The following is a 19789-nucleotide window of genomic DNA, read 5'->3' as shown; positions in this document are numbered from 1 at the left end:
CATTTCAATTTATTGCCTATTTTTGTCCCCAAACCTTATTTACATCTTTTAAACAATTAAATTAAGCATTCATCATCTCTGCTTCTCTGATTTTTAGATCTTTATCTTTTTTTTTTTTTTTCTTTCTTTTGAGTATAGTTGACACACAATGTTACATTAGGTTCGGGTGTGCCTGCTTCTCTGATTTTTGAGGTGACCTTTTCTTTCTGCCATCCTAATAAAGGGGGACATTCCTCCCTTCGGTCCTTTTTTGGGTACCTTATGTGGTTAAAGGGTTTGTAAATGTTCATACTTTTTGCAATTACATGTCATTTTCTTCTTATTTTTGTTTTTACTTGCACCCCAGAGTTGATGCAATTTCTTTTAACTTTGGGGGGGGGAATAATAGCCCCATCTACTTTTGCAACATACCTGTTTATACTAGAGCTCCTTGATTCATGGTCAAATCTCTCTACAATTTACCCACCTTTGAGGGAAGATATTTACATTTTGTAAATAAGTATATTGAGCTTTTATAAAGTGCTGACTTCTCTACACATTGTCCTCTCTTTCCCAGAGGAGCTTTGCAAATAGAAGCTTATTAAAATAGAGAAACATAGAGTCACCAGATGAGCACTTCCTAAGCCTCTCCTTTATCAGAAATGTCTGTGTGGCCACACAGGTCCTTTCTTCTTCCTTGCTTTCCTATCAGTCCAAAGCTAATCTATCCCGGCTCTGGAGTACATCCACTTCTGCCTCCTTGGGGACCTTGCTTCTTTAATTCTCTCATCTTCTGTAACTTCAAACTTTTTTTCTCCATTGACTCTTACCTTTAACATATAAATAGACTCACTTTTTGGGGGGGTGGATCTTAAAAAAGAAATCCTTGATCATACATCTCCCTCTAACTACTACGCATCTCTCTTCTCAGTCAAATGTTTGGGAAGAGAAGCTCTCGGTTCTGGTCTTCCCTGTCTCACCTCCGATTCATTTCTTTATTCACTACCTGCCATCTGCCTCACACACATCCTCAGTCTCCCAGTTGCCATAGCCAATGGCATTTGTAACTTTCCCACCCTTGACTCTTCAGGGAATTGCTTATTGCATGCCTACTGGCCAGGCACTGTTCTAGGTGCCACCCTGTAATGAGAGGCAGATGTGACCCCCACCCTCACGGGACTCACTTGATCCATCAGCCATTCCTGATTAACACTCAGGTCCCTTGAATTCACAGGTCACCTTTTCAGGCTTTACTTAAATGCCGCTTAAATCTCTCTCTTCTCCAGTCTTTCTTTTTTTAAAATCTTTTTAATTACACACATCTTTTTAAGACAATCATTTCTGTAACCATGGCTTAAATTACTTTCTATATATTCTAATGACAACACAATTTTACATGTTTTTTCATTTAAGTTTTATTTTACATAAAATGCTTCATTTACTAAAACTATAGATTCCAAGTTGTTCTATGAAAGTAGTCATTAAGAAATGTTATATTCTTGGGCGCCTGGGTGGCTCAGACGGTTAAGCGTCTGCCTTCAGCTCAGGTCATGATCCCAGGGTCCTGGGATTGAGTCCCGCATCGGGCTCCCTGCTCCTTGGGAGCCTGCTTCTCTCTCTGCTTCTCTCTCTCTCTCTCTCTCTGTCTCTCATGAATAAATAAATAAAATCTTAAAAAAAAAAAAAAGTGGGCGCCTGGGTGGCTCAGTTGGTTGGGCGACTGTCTTCGGCTCAGGTCATGATCCTGGAGTCCCTGGATCGAGTCCCACATCGGGCTCCCTGCTCGGCAGGGAGTCTGCTTCTCCCTCTGACCCTCCTCCCTCTCATGCTCTCTGTCTCTCATTCTCTCTGTCTCAAATAAATAAATAAAATCTTTAAAAAAAAAAAAAAGAAATGTTATATTCTTAGCGTGTCAACTTTAGGAAATTTCCCCAATTACACTTTTTTTCTTTTTTGGTTTAATATGCGTGTTATTTTTGAAAATACAGGTTGGGCTATCACAAAACAGACTTAATCAAAAGAGGTATATATCCAACTTTCCACCAGAGAGCTCCTTTTGGGTGTTCCACTTAACAGGCGAAAATTATCTTCCTCCTCAAGCCTGTTCCTCTTCCTGTATTCTATCTGGGAGAGAGTCACTGTTGTCTACCCCATCCTCCAAGCCAGGACCCTAGCAGCCATTTTTGCCTCCCCCTTCACTTCTCCCTCCATATCCAGTCATCAAGCCCTTTGATTCTACCTCCCCAAAGATCTGAAGTCCTTTCCCTCCACTTCAGTCACTGCCACCGCCTTCTCTCCTAGTTGAACTTAAAGTCTCTGAACTGGTCTTGTTGCTTCCTTCAGTCTTTACTGTCGCAAGTGACCTCCCTACAAACAATCTGATAGTGACTCCTCGACTTCATATTATTCAGTTGTCTCATGTTTGCAGGATAAAATCCATCCTCTTTCCCCCAGCATCTACTTTGGGGTCAGATAGATCTAGGTTTGAATCTCAGGCTCAAGCCCTTTCCGGCAGTCTGACCTCAGACAGTTGGACTCTCTAAGCCTTTGTTTTGTCATCTGTGTGAGCTCACTGAGGGCAGGAGGGTTTCCTGCATACAGTGCCTAGCATGTGGGAGAGAATGTTGAATGAAGGGAAACACTTCAAAATCTACATTAGAAAACTGTCCTTCCTCAAAAAAAAAAAAAAAAATCCTGAAGTTTTACTTCTATCTTTACTTTCTGGTAATCACGATGAGGCGCCTGTGGTGATCTGCACTATCTAGGATCAAATCCTGGCCCCACACCTGAGCAATCACGTGGCCTTAGGAATGTTATTTCATCTCAATTTCTTCTGTAAAATCTGTAAAAGGATTATTTTTGAGGGTTAAATGAATACCTCACTTGGAATGGGGTTGGGCACACACTTAAGTGCTTGCCAAACGTTAACTATCATTATCATCATCAAATCAGGACCGTGTCACCCCGCTTTGTGGTTCTCAATTTTGTATGAGAAAATCGTGCTTTATGCGCTGTTGGCCAAAGAAGATGAACCTGGAAACTCCTGTCGTGGAAGGGAGAAAGAGAAGGGAGAAAAGCGAGTTGGTGAATCCCAGCGCCTCTGGGCTGGGAGGGACGAGTTCGGTCCCTATTTTACGGATAACGAAAGGGAGGGTAACCTGTCCTCGAGTCTCATGCAAGACACACAGCCACAGCGCTTTGTTGAGAGCAGGACCAGGGCTCCGGGAGTTGCTGTGGTCAAGTTGCAGGCGGAAACTAAAACTTGGAAGGCAGGAGAGGAGAAGCATTTAGTTACAAAACGGTCAACAATTCGGGTGGAACAAAGTTCGGTGACCAATACATCAAATGAGTCAGCTGTCAAACGGCGGAACCGAGTTGCTGAGGGAATCGGCCCTATACTGACAAGGCTTTCTATAAAGCCCACCGACCCAGGACGGCTTGGAGTAACAAACGCCTGCTGCGCTTCCCGCAGAACCGGAAAGCTCCCGGCTGCGCGAGATGAATGGAAACCCGAGTCCGTGGCGCGCCGCGCGGGGGGCGGAGCAGCCGCGGGGCAGGGGCGGGGCATTATGAGTCACGTGCCTCCGCTCCGAGGCGGGCGCGTGGAGGGAACTCTGAGCGTGATTGGTCCGTTGTAACCAGGTGACCATAGAATGCGTTCCGGTTGGCAGGTGCCAGCCAGGCAAGCGGACTTCAGTCGGGAGGTGGCGGCGGAAGGAGGAGGAGCTCCGGCCGCGCTCTCTCCCGGCAGTGGCTGCGCCTTTCAGCGCTTGTCGGGTCCCCACCCCTTTTAAATAAGCCGGGCTGGTCGCCGCCCTCACAGACTAGTTGGCTCGGGGGAGGCGGCGGCGGCGGCGGGGCGGCGGCGGGGGTGCGGCCGGGGCCGGAGCCCTGCCCGGGGCCCGGCGGCGGGGCGGACCGGCGGGCAGCGGGCGAGGCCGCGCCTGTATGCGCGGCGCAGCCCCGGCGTAGCCCGGGGCTGCCGGTGCCGACCGCGCCATTGTTGGGGGAGGGGGTAGCTGCTGAGCGCGGCGGAGTCAGGGGCGAGCGAAGGCGGCGAGGAGTGGAGGCGCCCCATGGGGAACACGTTGACCTGTTGCGTGTCCCCCAATGCCAGCCCCAAGCTGGGCCGGCGCACGGGGCCGGCGGAGCCCGACTACGAGTCTGAGATCTACGAGGCGGCGGCCGGGGACGCGGTGGCAGTAGCGCCGGCGCCTGCTGCCGTGGAGCCCGCCGAGTTGGATTTCGGAGCGGGCGAGGGCCACCACCTGCAGCACATCAGCGACCGGGAGATGCCTGAAGGTAAGGAGGAGGCGGGCACCTCTCGTCCGTCTCGGGGGCCGGCGCTGTCCGCTCTCGGGCGGTCCCCCGGGACGGAGCCGCCGCCTCCGGCTCCTTCCTGCCGGGAGCCGGCTTTCCCAGGGCTGGGCGCCGGGGATGCAGGCTGGCTCTGCTTGACGTCCCCACCCCTTGTTCTTTCCCCGTCGTGTCCAGCCAGTTGCTCTCCCTCTTCCCTGCCCCGAACGCTCAGTCCTTTCCCCTATTCCCATTTCCCAGCCCGGCCTGAGACCCTACAGTCCGCAACCCCTTCCTGTTTGTCGGTCTACTTAACGTGTCCGGGGACTTTATAAAGACTTTTTGGTATATTCACTCCCCCAAATGTAAATATCCCAACTTCAGAGTATCCTTACCAAAGCGAAGAAACCAGGTAAGAGCCTGAGGGTATTCTTCCTCGCACCCGTTAAGGTACTTAGTACGCGGGACAGTTCAGACGTATTGGTAAGGATTTGTTATTTAAATTCAAAATAGAGATTGGCCTGTGAGAGTCTATGTGGTGTTCTTAAGTAGGCTGTTTTCAACAGCCTCGATAGAGGCTGCCTTCCTCTAACTATAATTTGAAGACAGACGGAAAGAAAATGATGGGAGGAAGGGGCTTGAAATAACTGTGAACGGTGTGAAATGTTACTGCCAGGGCTGCGACAATAGTTTTTATACCGAACGGAGAACCCAGGGAGTTCTCATTACTTTAAAATTCCCATTTTGACCCAAATATGTCTTCAGCCCTACCTCAGTGACTTAACAGACTTCACTAACTTGTTGCCTGTTCTAAAAATGAGAGGCAGGGTGGTTCATGAGATTATTGGTCAGAAGTTTCCAAAGAGAAAAAAAACCCATAAATTTAGACTTAATTTGTAATATAAAGGTTTGGTAATTAAGGTGTCATCTTGGGGCGCCTGGGTCGCTCAGTCGGTTAAGTGCCTGCCTTCTGCTCGGGTCATGATTCCAGAGTCTTGGGATCAAGCCCCTTATGGGGCTCCCTGCTCAGCAGTGAGTCTGTTTTTCCCTCTTCCTCTGCCCCTCCACCTGCTTGTGCGTGCACGCTCTCTCTCTCTCAAATAAATAAATAAAATCTTAAAAAAAAAAAAAAAGGTGTCAGATTTTGCACAAGAATGTTTGTCTCCTAATCTCCCTCTCCTTCTCAGCGCCCCCCCTCCCCGCCTGTAGAATCTTGTTCAACTTTAAGAATGTTGGGGTAAAAGTTCTTCTGACTAACTGTTGGGGGAGGGGGAGAGAAAAGAGGAAATGTTTGATTTTTGCCTCTGGAATTTTGGAAAGGGATAACTAGGTAAAGATAATTCTGAGTATCTTTAATGAAGTCTTACATCCTTTGAAGTAGAAAACATTGTATCATAAAGATGTTAAAGCCCCATTAGCCCATTTGTTTCATTGAAGTGCCCCAGTTTATTTCATTATTTCCTAGAGGAAATGTCTTGTAGCTCTTTTTCTAAGTAAACTTTAGTTGGGCTGTTAATTTCTTTGAGTTATAATAATTAAGCCTGTGGATTTACCCATATGATGGACATGGCTTTGTAACTGGAAAGTACTGCTTTTTCAGAATATTGAAGTATTGTAAAAGAATGAACAAATTATATGAACTAATTGTACTTTTAAACACAAAGCATGTAAGGACTTGAGAAAACTTCCGCTCTGCTTGGTGCTGTAAGGTAAGCCTCTGAGTGATTTGACAAACTAGTTAGTAGATGGGTAGTGTTGGATGAGAGACCAAAGTTGGACCTTTTTATAATTCTTTGAAGATTTGCAACACATCTTCGTGTCCGCCTCATTTGGCCCTTCCAACTACAAATAAGGCCCGTGTGTATTCTCCCTGTGTTGCTGATGAAGGAGGAGAGACTCCAAGATGGGCAATGACTGTGTAACACAGCTACTGAACAGAAGAGACTGACATGGAGGTGATAGATTGCCAGATTCAGTTCTAGGGATGCCTAAGAAACTCTAGAATGCATCTGGTATTTTATTATTCATCCATACGATAGGCCTATCTCCACTCACTTGTTTTGATTATTTCCATTCAAAGTTTATTGTTCACAATTCAGAAGCAACTTTTACCTCTCCCTCCTTTGTCTGTAATCATTACAATAGATAAGACTAAAAGTAGAAGCCATGATAGAGCCTAGATTAACCAGTCAGATAAATGGGTTGATGTGTTTAAAAGAGTTTGTTTGGTGATCTCTAATTAAAGCCAAGAATGCCCTGGACAGAGGAGCATTAGGAAAAGCTGATAAGGTAAGGTACCCAGTATTAAGCATAGAACTATAAGGAGTGTTAAACCGGAAAAGTTAAAAAAAAAAAAAAAAAAGTTCATGAATACACAATTTACCTTTTGTGTTTAACATGATAGTTAAAATTCAGTTTGTCTTAATTTTCTTTGGCGTTCAATAAAATGATAAGAGAAGCCTCAATTTCAGCATTTGCCTATTAGGTTTCCATAGAAACAAGGTCAGAACACCAAATATAAAGTACAGGCACATTGAGAGTTTGCTTTTAATGTCTTTATTTCCGGCATTTTTATATCAGTTTCCCTGGAAACTAAGAAATACCTACTTAAATATAAAACATTTTGGCTTTTCTACGATGAAGAATTTAATTGGTTCATTTCTTAGACAAAATCATCCATACATAATGTTGTGCCTTGTTTTTCTGAAACATTTCAGAAGAACATGATTTCTTCAAGCCATTTCAAAGAGCTATTCCTAAGAACCTAGTGTAGATTTCATATAGACTCAAAAGAATTTTTCTACTACCTTACCTTTATCTAACAGCATTTCCACAATAACTGATGGTAGGATCAATAACACAAAATAAGACACTAACATCGTATTATCCGGCCTTATTACTGTTCATCAACTTTTCATACAGCTTTTTATGTTCCGACCTTAGAGGCTTCACTAATTTGCTGGCCAAAAATGCTCTCTCAAGTGACCCCTTCTTCCCCCTTCCCCTGAGGAGTGGGGAAGGAATTGGCAATATGATGTGGAAAAACCTCTGAGCAACAGAGCTTTCCTCTTTCCAGTAGCTATTTTAAACACATTTTTTTTTTTTTGCTGACAATAGGCGTTTGCTGTAAAAGGTTTAGAAAATACAAAAAAGTCATTCACTTAGAATATCCAGAAGTTTTATTAATATTTTAGTGTTTATTCTTACTAAACCTTTCATATGTATATAAACAACATTTTGTTTATTTCACAAAAAGAGATAACTCTTTATTTTTGCTGCTTTATAACTTTTTGTTTTAAAGACAAATAATGACCTAGAGCTCCTGGAACTGTGCTTGACACCTAGAAAGCACTCCAGGATGTATTTCCGTGGAGCTGCACAAAGCTCTACCACATGCCTTTTAATAACGGTTTAGTGTGCCATTAAATGCTTGGAGCACCATTCATTTACCTACCCTTTATGGTTGGGCATCTCTTATAGTAAAGCAGAACAGAATCCCATTATCATGCTTTATTCTGGGGACGCAGATAAAAACTGGTGCATTGTACCACTCTTTAGAATTCAGATGGTATATACTTTGTCTTATGACTTAGTCATTTTGTAGGTAAAGTACTTTAACATTAAATGTCCTTACGCCAAATTGAAGTTACTGTTGGTTTTTCACTGGATGTTAGAATTCCTCTTTGAGATTTTTGTGGTTCTTGGTAGCCTGTCTTGTGTCTTTAATTCGGAATAACTACTACTCTAAGAGATCTGAAAGTAACGCTGGTCTAAGATGACTAATCAAAAGAAGCATTAGAAGAAATCTTAGTTGGGAAAACTGGGAGAAACTTAACTGGGTTTGAGTACACTGAAACAGATGTTTTTTGGGCACTGTTCCAGATGCAGGACAGACAGTGGTTTACAGGATAAAGCCCCTACCCTTCACCCCTTACCTTCTGGAGGGACCTAGGGGCAGACAGCACATGAATAAGGAAAGAACCTCAGGTAGAGAGGTGCTGAAAGAAAGTGAAAGAAGGCCAAGGATGGGGGAAGGGCAGGTTTACAAGATGTGGCTAAAGACTGCGGCTCTCAAGTGACAAGTACACAGCCCTGAAAGCGAGAGGGAGCTGTGGGAGGATGTGGGAGAAGAGGCTTCCGAGCAGAGTCCTCACATGGGAATGTGCTGGTGCAGGCACAGGACAGAGACACGGGCACGGCAGCAGCAGGGTGAGAGGGATGCCAGCAGGGATGTGGTGGGTTCAGACCTCGTGTGCCCATCGGGCCTTCACAAAAAATAGGGATCTTAGTTTAGTTGGAATGGGAAACCAGTGGAGGATTATATGCCGGGGAATGAGCTTAATTCTTTAAAAAACGAAACACAAAAACAACAGGCTAGCCGCTGTGTGAGAATGTGTAACATAGGCATGGGTGGAAGCAGGGAGACCAGGTAGAAGGCTGGTGCGGTAGAGGTGAGAGCCAAGAGTGGACTGAACAGAAAACCATTCAGGCCTAAACTATGGACTGACTTATAACAAAGATATGAAGGGCAAGTCACAGAAAAAGAAATGCAGATGACCCTTAACCATGTCTTCATGCATATGTGAAATGCAAAATAAAACTATACTGTAGCTTCTCTCCTATTGAGAGAAAATCCAGTGATGCCACATTCTTTGGTGAGACTGTGAAAAAACAGTTATATTCATATATTGCTGGTGGAAATGCAAAATGGTTTGACCCCGTGAAGGGGAAATCGGCACAATCTCACAACGTTGCAGATACGTTTAATCCAGAAACCCTATCTCGAGGAATTTATTCTGAAGATATACTCCACAAATATGAAAACCACATATTCACTGAGTTTTTGTTTTAATATTTTCAAAAGCAAAGTATTAGCAATAACTCAAATGTCCGGTAGGAGCTGGTAAAATCAACTGGTACATCCACATAGTGGAGAGCTATGGAGCTGTAAAAAAGAGCAAGGTCTTCACTGCTGTGAAGTGATCTCCAGGATATGTCACATGGAAAAAGCAAGGAGAGGACATAAGAGTAATCTACATGACAGAAGCAAGGGAACTAGGTATTTGCTTAAAGAAACCAAAATCACTGAGAGAAATTCTTACTGATTGTGTGACTTTTATTCCTTTCCCTTTACTGTTAGCCGAAGCACATATTTGCTTAAGGTGGTATTTGGGTGTGAGTAATGAGTGGGCATTTCATACACTTTCTAATGAAATGCTAAATGTTCACTTTTTGCTTTTGAGTTCATTTGTAAAAGCTTTGTTTTGTCATTTATTGTGCTTTATAGGTATATCGATTGTTCTTGCATTTCTTTTGATCCTCACAATGTTTTGAGTTACATAGTATAAGAATTAAATGTTTTACACATGAGAAGACAAGCTCTCAGAGGTATAAACTGAGTTGTCCAAGTTTTAAAAATGAGGCAATAGATCAGGGATATAAATTACAGATATATGACATACTGGAATAGAATTTATTGAATGACTTATCATGTGGGCTACTTTGGATACTACTTTTTTTTCTCACCCTTGTGTGTGTGTGTGTGTGTATTAAAGTAATTAAGCTTTAGAATTAAAATATTAACATTGCCCAGTGTGAAATAAAAATAAAGGTAACTTGCAGCCCAGAAATGTTCTTTGAAGTTCAAGAAACTGAGCAAAAATACTCGTTAGAAGTGTATAAAGGAAGAAAGGTGTACTTCACTCTATGAAATGTCACATCTCTGCTACAGTCCCTAAACATGGATTGAGAATTAAAACAAGGCAAGACTGAGAACCAAGGTAGACGCAGGTACAGAGGTGGCTTGGAAGCCAGAGTTAAGAAGCAGAAGAATTAATTAGGAATTACCTGGAAGGGGTGGACTCAGGGATAAAATCATCAGTGTACATGGTAATTGTAAGACTTGAAATATTTGTGTTAATGGGCCATAAAATGAACACAGTGTACTGGATAGGGATGATAGCATAGTTCAGTAAATGCAGGAAGCCTTAAGTGAACAGGTGCCCAGCAGTTGGCCCAGAAACTGCTGACATCTTCTATTTAATTGGAATATATTGAAATCAATCTCCTTGTGAAATACGCTGCTCTGACAGTTTCTTGGTCACTACCTTCTCTCCCCAATATTTTGACATTTATTGACATTTATAGTTGCATAATTTTACATATTTAGCCTTTGATAATGCATTTCATTTTTTCTAAGTTGCCTGTATTTTCACATTTTTAACATCTGTACATCTTATAACTGGGGGAATCTTAGATTAAGGGAAAAGCAGTATTGCATGTCAGTGGTTTTTATAGATTTCCTCTGTATTTACATTAAGATCCAAGTTTAATTTTTTTTTGAAGTCCTTTTCCTACATCAACCTGTCATGCTGTCAAATTAAGTTGCAATTTAAATTGATTTAAAAAAGTGATGGGTCTTAAAATACAATTTGAATCATAACTTCTAATCATGAACTCAGGAGTATTTCTCTTAGGTTGAAACATTCTTAGAGGTTTCTAAAGTAATTTGGGGGGCGCCTGGGTGGCTCAGTCGTTAAGTGTCTGCCTTCGGCTTGGGTCATGATCCCAGGGTCCTGGGATCGAGCCCCGCATCGGGCTCCCGGCTCAGCGGGGAGCCTGCTTCTCCCTCTCCTGCTCCCCCTGCTTGTGTTCCCTCTCTCACTCTCTCTCTCTCTGTGTCAAATAAATAAATAAAATCTTTAAAAGAAAAAAAAGCAATTTGGGGTAGGTTCACATACAAGATGTACAGTAATTTCATGCCATCTCTCTCAGTCACTGTGCATATGTGCATGTTGGTGGGAAGTGGTGACACTTTGCTTAATAGTTGGCAGTCTTACCTTTGTGATAGTGCAAGCAGGGTAGTACAGTTGATCACAGTTGTCTTAGGTTCTTGAGAAAACAGTAATGGACAGTGCAGAAACACTGTGTCCTCTGAGTTTAATATCTAATGGCTTAAGTATCCATTCTGTAAAATAGAAATGTGGTTTTTGTCATTAGCAAAAAGTGCAAGTTATATAGAAAATTGTCATAGAGTAGAGACAGAAGATTACTATTTTCTGAAAACCTCATGCAAATTGACAACATTTTAGGGTCCTCGTAGGTGTAATACATATAATACATACAAGTGATAGGCAACTCACCAAAGTGGAAATAACACTGGTAACTGTCAGGAAAATAGTCAAACTGTGTAATCAGAAATGCAAATTAGAGACCGTGAACTTCCTCATTTACATCAGTAGGAATTTTTTCTTTCAAGTATTGGAAGTTAGGGTGGGAGTGAAAACTGGTGCAGTTGATAGCATTATATACTAATATGCTCACACCTTTTTTAGAAAGCAGCTTAATTGGTATTATACATTGAGCCATGACAATGATCTAACCTTATGGTCTACTCATCCCATTTTGGAGATCTTTCCTAAGGAGATAAAAACAAAATTATTTTTAAAAAACTATGTATGGGAAGGTTTTCCTCATACATAATATAAGAATAAAAGTTTGTAAGGGCCTAAACCCTAAGAGGGGATTGACTAAAGTATAGGAATAACACTTGGTAGGCCATTGTGTATCCATTAAATAGTAAGTATATTTAGAATGGGGTGGAGATTGCTTCTCAGGAACAAAATAAGATGTAAATGATACACTGATTAGAGCTATTTTTTCTTTTTAAAGTGTAGGTAACAAAATAATGGTTGTGAGTTGAATACTTTTTTTTTTAAAGATTTTTATGTATTTGACAGAGAACACATCGAGAGAGGAACACAAACGGGGAGGGAGGGGGGAGAAACAGGCTTCCCGCCGAGCAGGGAGCCCAATGCGGGGCCCATCCCAGGACCCTGGGATCATGACCCGAGACACTTAACGACTGAGCCACCCAGGCGCCCCTTGATGAATAATTTTTAAACAAAGTAGTATTTTGGCTCTTGCAAATTTTTGTTCATGATCAGATATTTCTTAAAGGAATGAGCAAATGACTTTTATCTGTTTGCACCTTTAATGTGATCATCTGTACTGCTGATTAACCAGGTCTCTTTCAGTTGCAAATTAAAATCTAATTTTTTTTTTTTTAAATATTGACTTTGTAACCAGAGTTCATGGAGTAAATTGGGTATTACTTGACCTAGGAATTAAATGGCCTGTCTCAGTTCTGCTCTCCTCTGTTGATATACCCTAGAAAGGCTCCCCTCTCCCCCAACCCCCCTCCCCCAAGATGGCAAAGGAAGCCTGGGGCAGCTCCAGACTAGCCAAGAATCTACGGCTCTGCCTTTCTTGCTTTCTTTTTTTTTTTTTTTTTTAAGATTTTATTTATTTATTTAGAGAAAGCACGTGAGGGGGGGGGAGGGCCAGAGGGGGAGAGAATCTCAAGCAGACACCATGCTGAGTGGGGAGCCTGACACAGGGCTCAGTTTCATGACCCTGAGATCATGACCTGAGCTGAAATCAAGAGTCAGATGCTTAACCAACTGAGCCGCCCAGGAGCCCCAGCTCTGCCTTTCTCAGTGGTTTTTTGGAAGTCCCAGGGCAGCAGTGGCTGCCCCAGCCTAGATGGGGTCGGGGGAGTGCCACTTTCTTTCTTGTCACTTGTGCTAATTTTGCTTTTTTTCTGCATGTTGCTATTTCTTTTATCCAGGGCCTTCTGATTTTTGTATTTAGATCCATAGTAGCATATCTTGGTTTTGGGAAGAGAGAGAGAGAGAGAGAAAGAGAGAGTGAGTGAGTGTGTGTGTGTGTGTGGCCTGCTCCCCCTTGATTCTGGTACTTAACTTTTCGTGGATTTCCCATTGAAAAGTGTTAATTAAACTTTCGTGCCATAGGCACTGATACATAATGTGTTTACTTCTGCAAACATTTCTGCCTAGTTTTTAGATTCACATGTAGTGTATTTGCTTTCTTTTTGGTAAGAAGTTGGTCATGAACTCTTTTGGAAGCCTTAGGTTAGAGGCAGCTGTGAAAGTCTTTGTCACTTTGAGCACAGCTGACTTCATTTATTTTCCAAATAGCTAACATTGTCTCATTTTTCAAATATGTGAAAAGTTTAATTTTTATGGTTCTTTTACATAAAAATGTTGAATAGAATAGTTTCTCCAAAAGTAGTCTAACAAACTTCAAATTCAGTGAAGGAATTTCCATGAAGAACAAAGCTGTGTTTAGCTATGTAAATTTTTAGTGCTGGCAGTACCATTAAAATGGATGGTTCAGATTCCTGTTAAACCAAGAAGTCCCAAATGATGTTTGTGAAAGAGTCTAACTATATTACTTGGAGGAAAAAGGGATTCTAGGTAGATAAATTGTGAAATGCTGAATTAGACAATATTCACTATAAGACTGATTAGTTTTTAATGGACATTTTGATTCTCTAAGAGCCAGGGATATTATTTTCTATTAGACTGCCAACATCCCTTTTAAAAACAGAACAATTCTTATGTGGTTTGGGAAATACTAGACTTAACCATTACTCTGTCAGGATCTTGGTCCAGTTTCTTGCAAGATTATCTAAGTACTTTGGGATGGACATTGCTGAGGAGTGTCATGGTGGGTTTTTTTTTTTTTTTTCTTTTTAAGAGAATTTTGAGTTGTTCTTACAAAGGTTGTTGCAATATGAAAGTCATTTGTTTGCTTCTATTAAAGTATCAGGCTGTCTTGTCAAACACAATGAAGTGGCCCAAAAATATATTTCAGAGCTCACAGAGCTTAAAAAGAACAAAGATCATATGCAACCAGACAAAAACCTATTTCTGCATTTCCTATTTCTTGCTCAGACTGCTTTGCTTACCAGACTGTCACTAAACATCTTGAGGAAATGCAGGAATCATTTTGTTTGGAATCTTAGACACATCAGAAGTTTGGCTTTTTTTTTAAATGACAACTTTATTATCCCCTATGGTGGCAAACCTTGTTCTATGAAAATTCAAGTACCTGTTTTGTATTCTTGTGTAAATAGAGAATTTCCCCACCTTGGTGCAAAGTGAACTACAGGCAGACATACCTTTACATAGTTATGGACAAAATTTTTTACAAGTAGCTCCATGATCTGCTCCAGAAAGTACTCTTATTGAAGCCCCAAATTAATCATGCAGCATGGATGGAAGAAGCAAGAGTTTAGCTTTGGAAATTGAGAGCAAAAGTTAAAAATTACTTGCTATCATAGAAGTGTACCTGTAGATTAGAACATTGAACTTTTATACAGTTTTTAAAAATCTGCCATGATGGATAGTCCCCCACATAAACCACAGCAACTAGATGAGTTCATTTGTTGAATGGAGTTAGAATTAGCTATTTGATTATCTAAAGAATATTTGCTTGCCAAAAGCAACTTGTTTGGTTTTGGCATATTTGATATATTGAGCTGGTATCTGACAGTAATAGCCACAGCATAACTTGCTTTTTGAAGACTGCTTTTGGAATATGGTAGTAATATCAACTTAAAGGATGGTGACAGGATTTTTAATAGTTAAGTAGGAGGGGGAAGGCACAAATATAATTCCATCTAAAAGTTGCATAGATTATTTAGGTGCAGGTTAAAAAAAAGTTTAAGACACAGCCTGGTTTTATTCCACATATGTGGATTCTACAATTTTGCAGTTTCCCAGTATAATTTTTATATTGTTGCCTTTACTAAAATTGGCTTTTTATCATTACTAAAAACTCTTCCCAAGACTGCTAAGTGATTAAAATTGATGTGTAGTTATTTTTAAAGTCATGTATTTTTCTACTCAAATTATCACACCTTTTTCTCTTCTTCCTATACAGAGTTAGCTTTGGAATCAAACCCTTCTGACCATCCAAGGGCAAGCACAATTTTCCTGAGCAAATCTCAAACGGATGGTAAGACAGTATTTTTTTCCCCTGAGAAGATTGAAAACTGTTTTTTGTTTTGTGTTTTATAGAAAGCCCCTAAAAGAACTCATACATCAGTTTAAATGTTTCACTTTTTCATGTATTTGTTTCTTATTTTAATATGTGATGATATACTTTCCTTTAATTGTTACTGATTTAGTTAGCAGAACACGGGAGACTGTTTACACGTTTTGCCACCTCTTTATCAACACAGTCACTTGTGACCACATGATTTAGATGTGGTCTAATTCTCCATACTCACCTTGTCCTTTTCCCCTGGCTCCAAAGAACACAGGCTTTAAAGATGAGTGATAGGATTTAGGCCACAGTTAGGTTTTCATTTAACAAATAAAATTAAAAAAATCAGTCATTAATTTATGGGGATTGAATCTGTGATTCTGGCCCCATTTTACACTATGCTCAACCAAACAAGCCTATCTCACATCTGCATTTATTCTACTCTATTCTAATGTAGTGACGTGCCAGGATACGTGGGAACAAACATGCCCTGTGGGATTTCCTAGAAGGTTAGCTTCAGCAATAGAGACCAGTATAAATTGCCCGTGTCCTTGATTTATAATGAGAATCAGAACTGTAGAGTTTTTAGCACTCCTGCTTGCCTGTTTATTTTCCTTAATGTTATGTTAAATCCTTTTTTATTTGAACTAAAAAGTCATACATGACCAGGTTTTTCAGTTGATTATGACAGCAGGAGTATAAAAATGGGGGTTTTTAACCTGCATTTTCACAGTGTATGTACATAGCCTGACTTGAGCAGATCACTTCTGGTTAGGATTGCTATATTTCTCTGTTTCTTCCAGAAACATAGCCTGCCCACATGTAGAAACAGTGTGGAGACAGTAAAAGCAAAGCTATCCCATGTCTCTTTCTCCTCAGTCATAAAGAATGTGTACCTATGATGTCACCCCACATTAAAGGAGGCAGTGTGGGAAACAAAGTGGGGTCCAAGACCCTCATTGGAGCTTTTATTCTTCTTCTGGTCTTTGTTAGAGCAAAGTGATTTTGTGTGCTCTAGATATATTCAGTTAAGTTAGCACACTCATTAAAATATAAATTTAAGATAGATACTTTCCAGTTGTGTAATGACCCATTTTATTTTTTTAGCAAGGTCTTTTAGTAGATCACCAATAAGTGCTTCAGGATGCTTCCAGGATACTGATGTATCTAGAAATTAGTGCCTGGTCAGAAACTGATTCTTAGAGCTGTCAGATCCTGGTAATTGAAGTAAGTTGTATGTAAACATAGAATTAGAAAATACTGTGTAGTGGTTCAGATATTCAACAGGTAAACATTTTTATTAGTTAAATTTTTCACCTGGCCTAGTTTGCTTTGTCCTTTTCTTTTGTACATGGGGAGCCTTTCGTTTGTACCTAACAAAGAAAATCTGTTAGGTCAAAAAGTAAAAACTAAGTTTTTAGATTTTACTTTATAGGATTTATCTTGCTAGGGGATTTAAATTATAAATTTTATTGGAAATTATATTTGAAAAATGGAATTTCATCTCATTTTGTTCGTTGGTAATCTGTCAGATAAGTAGCAACTACTTTTACTTTTCTATGGCATTTGTATCAGAATTGATCAGTTAATTTTTTTTATTCTTAGTGCGAGAAAAGAGGAAGAGCAACCATTTAAACCATGTAAGTAAACAGTTGAAAAGTTAAGTAAGAAATTAATAGTTTGAATTAAAAGTATGTCTGCCATTATTCCTAAAAAATATGATGGATCCAATACTGTTAGGACCTCTTTTGTAGATTTTCTAAATCTCTTCTATCTTCCTCATTATCAAATGTATTCAGGAAAGTCTCTGGCTCAGTAGTGCCCATTTTTTAAGCGTTCTGACATGTAGCTTAAATTTAAATAACGTGGTTGTGGTATAAAGTTCTGTCTTCAATTTTTTTGCCTTAATTTTTTAATCTTATTTTTTAACCAAAGTAACCAAACATAATAACTAAGTTAATTTTTAGCACTATTGACTTCCTGTTGTGCCAGGTGAAAGCTTAGCTTCATCACTCCACCGTGGCCTTATTCCCTCAACCTGTATCATGGTTTTTGTTAAGTCAGAATCAATGTGTATGTTGTTATGACTATGCAAATATTGTTCCCTGCTGAGCCATATTGTTCTCTGTCTGTGCCTTCTCCTGTATACGCTTCATTCTTTTTCTTAAATATTTCTGAAACCCGAGCACTTCTGCACTTCTCCAGGATAATCCAGTCCCCATTTTCCTAGCCAACACGATCTCACACAGCCAAATGCTGTAAGTAGCTCCCTGGCGGGTCTTTCTGCTTTCACATTCTTCCTTTTTTTTGTGTGTGTGGAATTAATTTCCTGACGATATTCACTTGCCTATTTTCTAACAGCTAATTCCGCCCCCCCAAATGTTGTAACATTTGTCACGTGTCCATCAAAAATATTTTTCGTTTACTAAAACACATCTGTTCCATTTTTTTCTTGGATTGTCTTTCTATTCCGGTAGAGTAGACTGGTTTTCGCTAGGCTGGCTATGTGTCTGTTTTCCTGGGATATCTCCTTGAAGTCATCTGGGATCTCACATAACTGCTGTCTTGTTGGATCCCCTATATCCTAGATTCTTGGTTTCCCTTTGTCTTGTTATATGCCCTTGTTTTACTGGAGCACATTTTTCTGGGAATGGGCAGAAGTTTTTAGAGATCTAGCTTCTCTGAAACTCCTGCTGTTTGATAAAGTATAGAATTCTAGGTTGAAACTAATTTTTGCAGTTCTACAGACATTTCTCTATTGTCTTCTCATTTACAATGTTGCTCATAAATCTGTTGACATTATATGATACATTGTACATTTCCAATTTTAGTCATTGTTCCCCCATCCCTTCTTTCTCTGAAACCTTCTAGTACCTTCTCTGTCCCTGAGATTCTGAAATTTCATAATATGGTTTGATATGGACCTTTTCATTTTATTGGGGCCAGTAAGTCTGCAGACCATCTCTTCTTCTAGTGAATGTCTTTTTTTTTTTCCCTAGTCTGGTATTTCTGTCATTCAGATGTTGGACCTCTTGGACCATTGTTCCTGCACAGATCTCTAATTTTTCCCCCTTCTTTTTTCCATTCTGTCTTTTTGTCCTACTTCCTGGGGACTTCCTTTACTTTATGCTCTAACCCTTCTTCTTCTATTGCATACTGAGTTTTGTCTATCTTATTTTTAATTTATACAGTTCTCTTATAGTCTGTCATTATTGATAGCATCTAGTTCTTTCACCAGTGCAATTTCTTATCTTTCTGAGGGTTTTTAAGAATTTTTTAAATTTTCATTTGCTTCTTAATTTTGTCATTCCCACCAATTCCTTTTTTCCGTTTTGATCTCTCTTACTTGTCGGAGGCTTCTCTCAAATGTGTAGTGGTCCCTGCCTGTATCTGTGATCTCACTGGAAGTGTACCACAAGGGAGCAAGACTTGTTCACTAATGGGCCTCACTCTGGGTGTTTGGGGGCTGAGCCTCTGAATTCTGAGCCTGCCTTGGGTTCTGTAAGACAAACTGGCTTTCTTGTTCCTGTCCCAGTCTCTGTGCTTTCTCTCTTCTGCCATGTCAGTTGCCACTCCTTGTCTAGTCTTTTCACCTTTCAAACATTAAAAAGCACCTGCTATTTATCCTGTGTTGTATATAACCTCTAAAAGGAGGGGGAGAGGAAATAGATTTGTGATCAGTCCACCATGTTTTTAACTCTAACTTAGAATGTGTTTTGAAAGTATAAATTTAAGTTTAAAGTTTTAATTCAATATAATTAATGATATTAATTCAGACCGTATTTCCGGTTATACCAATAATTAGCATATTACGCTTTTCTCCTAAGGCCTTGATTAAGAATTCAAACCATGCACCCTGTCATATTGTCCCATTAATGTGCAACATAGATGAAGCAGTTTTCATTAATGCATAGTGTTGGAAATTTTTAAGTTGTCTTATGAAAAAGACAAAACTTGTCCTGTGAAAATGGGAGACACAAAAGTGAACTTCAGCAGTAGGCACAATGGGCAGGTCAGTGGCTGGGGGCAAGATTTCAACAGGTACTTGACCTTTGATGGTAAGGCTTGGATTGTGATTTCCTAGACTTCTAAGTATGATTATTTTCTAGTCTTTGCCATTGAACCGTAAGTTGGTGAAATAACCTTCGTTGTAAAGATCGTAAAAGTCCATCTATTCTGTTAGTGCTCAATGAGTAAAGATGAACACTGCCTTCCCTGTCTATTCTAGTAACCAACTGAAATAATATCTGTGAACACTAAACTGCCAATACTGTTTTTTGCTATTTGATTTTTTTTTTGTATTTGCATTTTATGACCCTATTTTTGTCAGTGTTGTTTATTGAGGCTGTAAGCCAGTGATGGTAAGCCTTTAACTGTAAAAAATAATTGCCTTAAAATTTTAGTTAATTTTAAGCTAATAAATAATTATAGCTAATATATCCAGGCTTTGTTCAGAGGCTTAATTCTGCAACCCTCTAGCTGAATACTAGGTTATTACTGAATACTGAAAAGTAGGCCTGGCCTGATGGGGAAGTGTTCAGTGTTTCTTTGGTTGGATCTAGCCAGTAGACTAAGTTGCTAATTCACTAGCCCCCCATATGGCTGTAAGACCACATCTAATTAAAATTTTTAAATGTTTCACTAATATTTTCAAAGACAA

At 40.2% G+C, this 19789-nt stretch overlaps 1 protein-coding gene across 3 annotated transcripts in view; it reads left to right on the top strand.

Moving 5' to 3' along the window:
* Positions 1-3906: 3906 nt before the first annotated feature.
* CCNYL1 (cyclin Y like 1) overlaps positions 3907-19789 on the top strand; it is a 36382-nt gene continuing 20499 nt past the window's right edge. The window contains exons 1-3 of one of the 3 annotated variants that reach the window (XM_035007271.1): positions 3907-4281; positions 15025-15099; positions 16735-16769. In XM_035007271.1, coding sequence (XP_034863162.1) covers positions 4056-4281; positions 15025-15099; positions 16735-16769 — 336 coding nt within the window. In that variant the 5' untranslated portion in view covers positions 3907-4055. The remainder of the gene's footprint in view (positions 4282-15024; positions 15100-16734; positions 16770-19789) is intronic. The other 2 variants (XM_035007270.1, XM_035007272.1) reach the window with 2 other exon arrangements.

This window comes from Mirounga leonina, unplaced genomic scaffold, assembly GCF_011800145.1.
Source record: "Mirounga leonina isolate KUSES-001 unplaced genomic scaffold, KU_Mleo_1.0 Mir_151, whole genome shotgun sequence".
NCBI classification, from domain to species: domain Eukaryota; kingdom Metazoa; phylum Chordata; class Mammalia; order Carnivora; family Phocidae; genus Mirounga; species Mirounga leonina.
The sequence above is the reverse complement of the archived record's forward strand: the minus strand, read 5'-3'. Positions and strand labels throughout refer to the sequence as shown.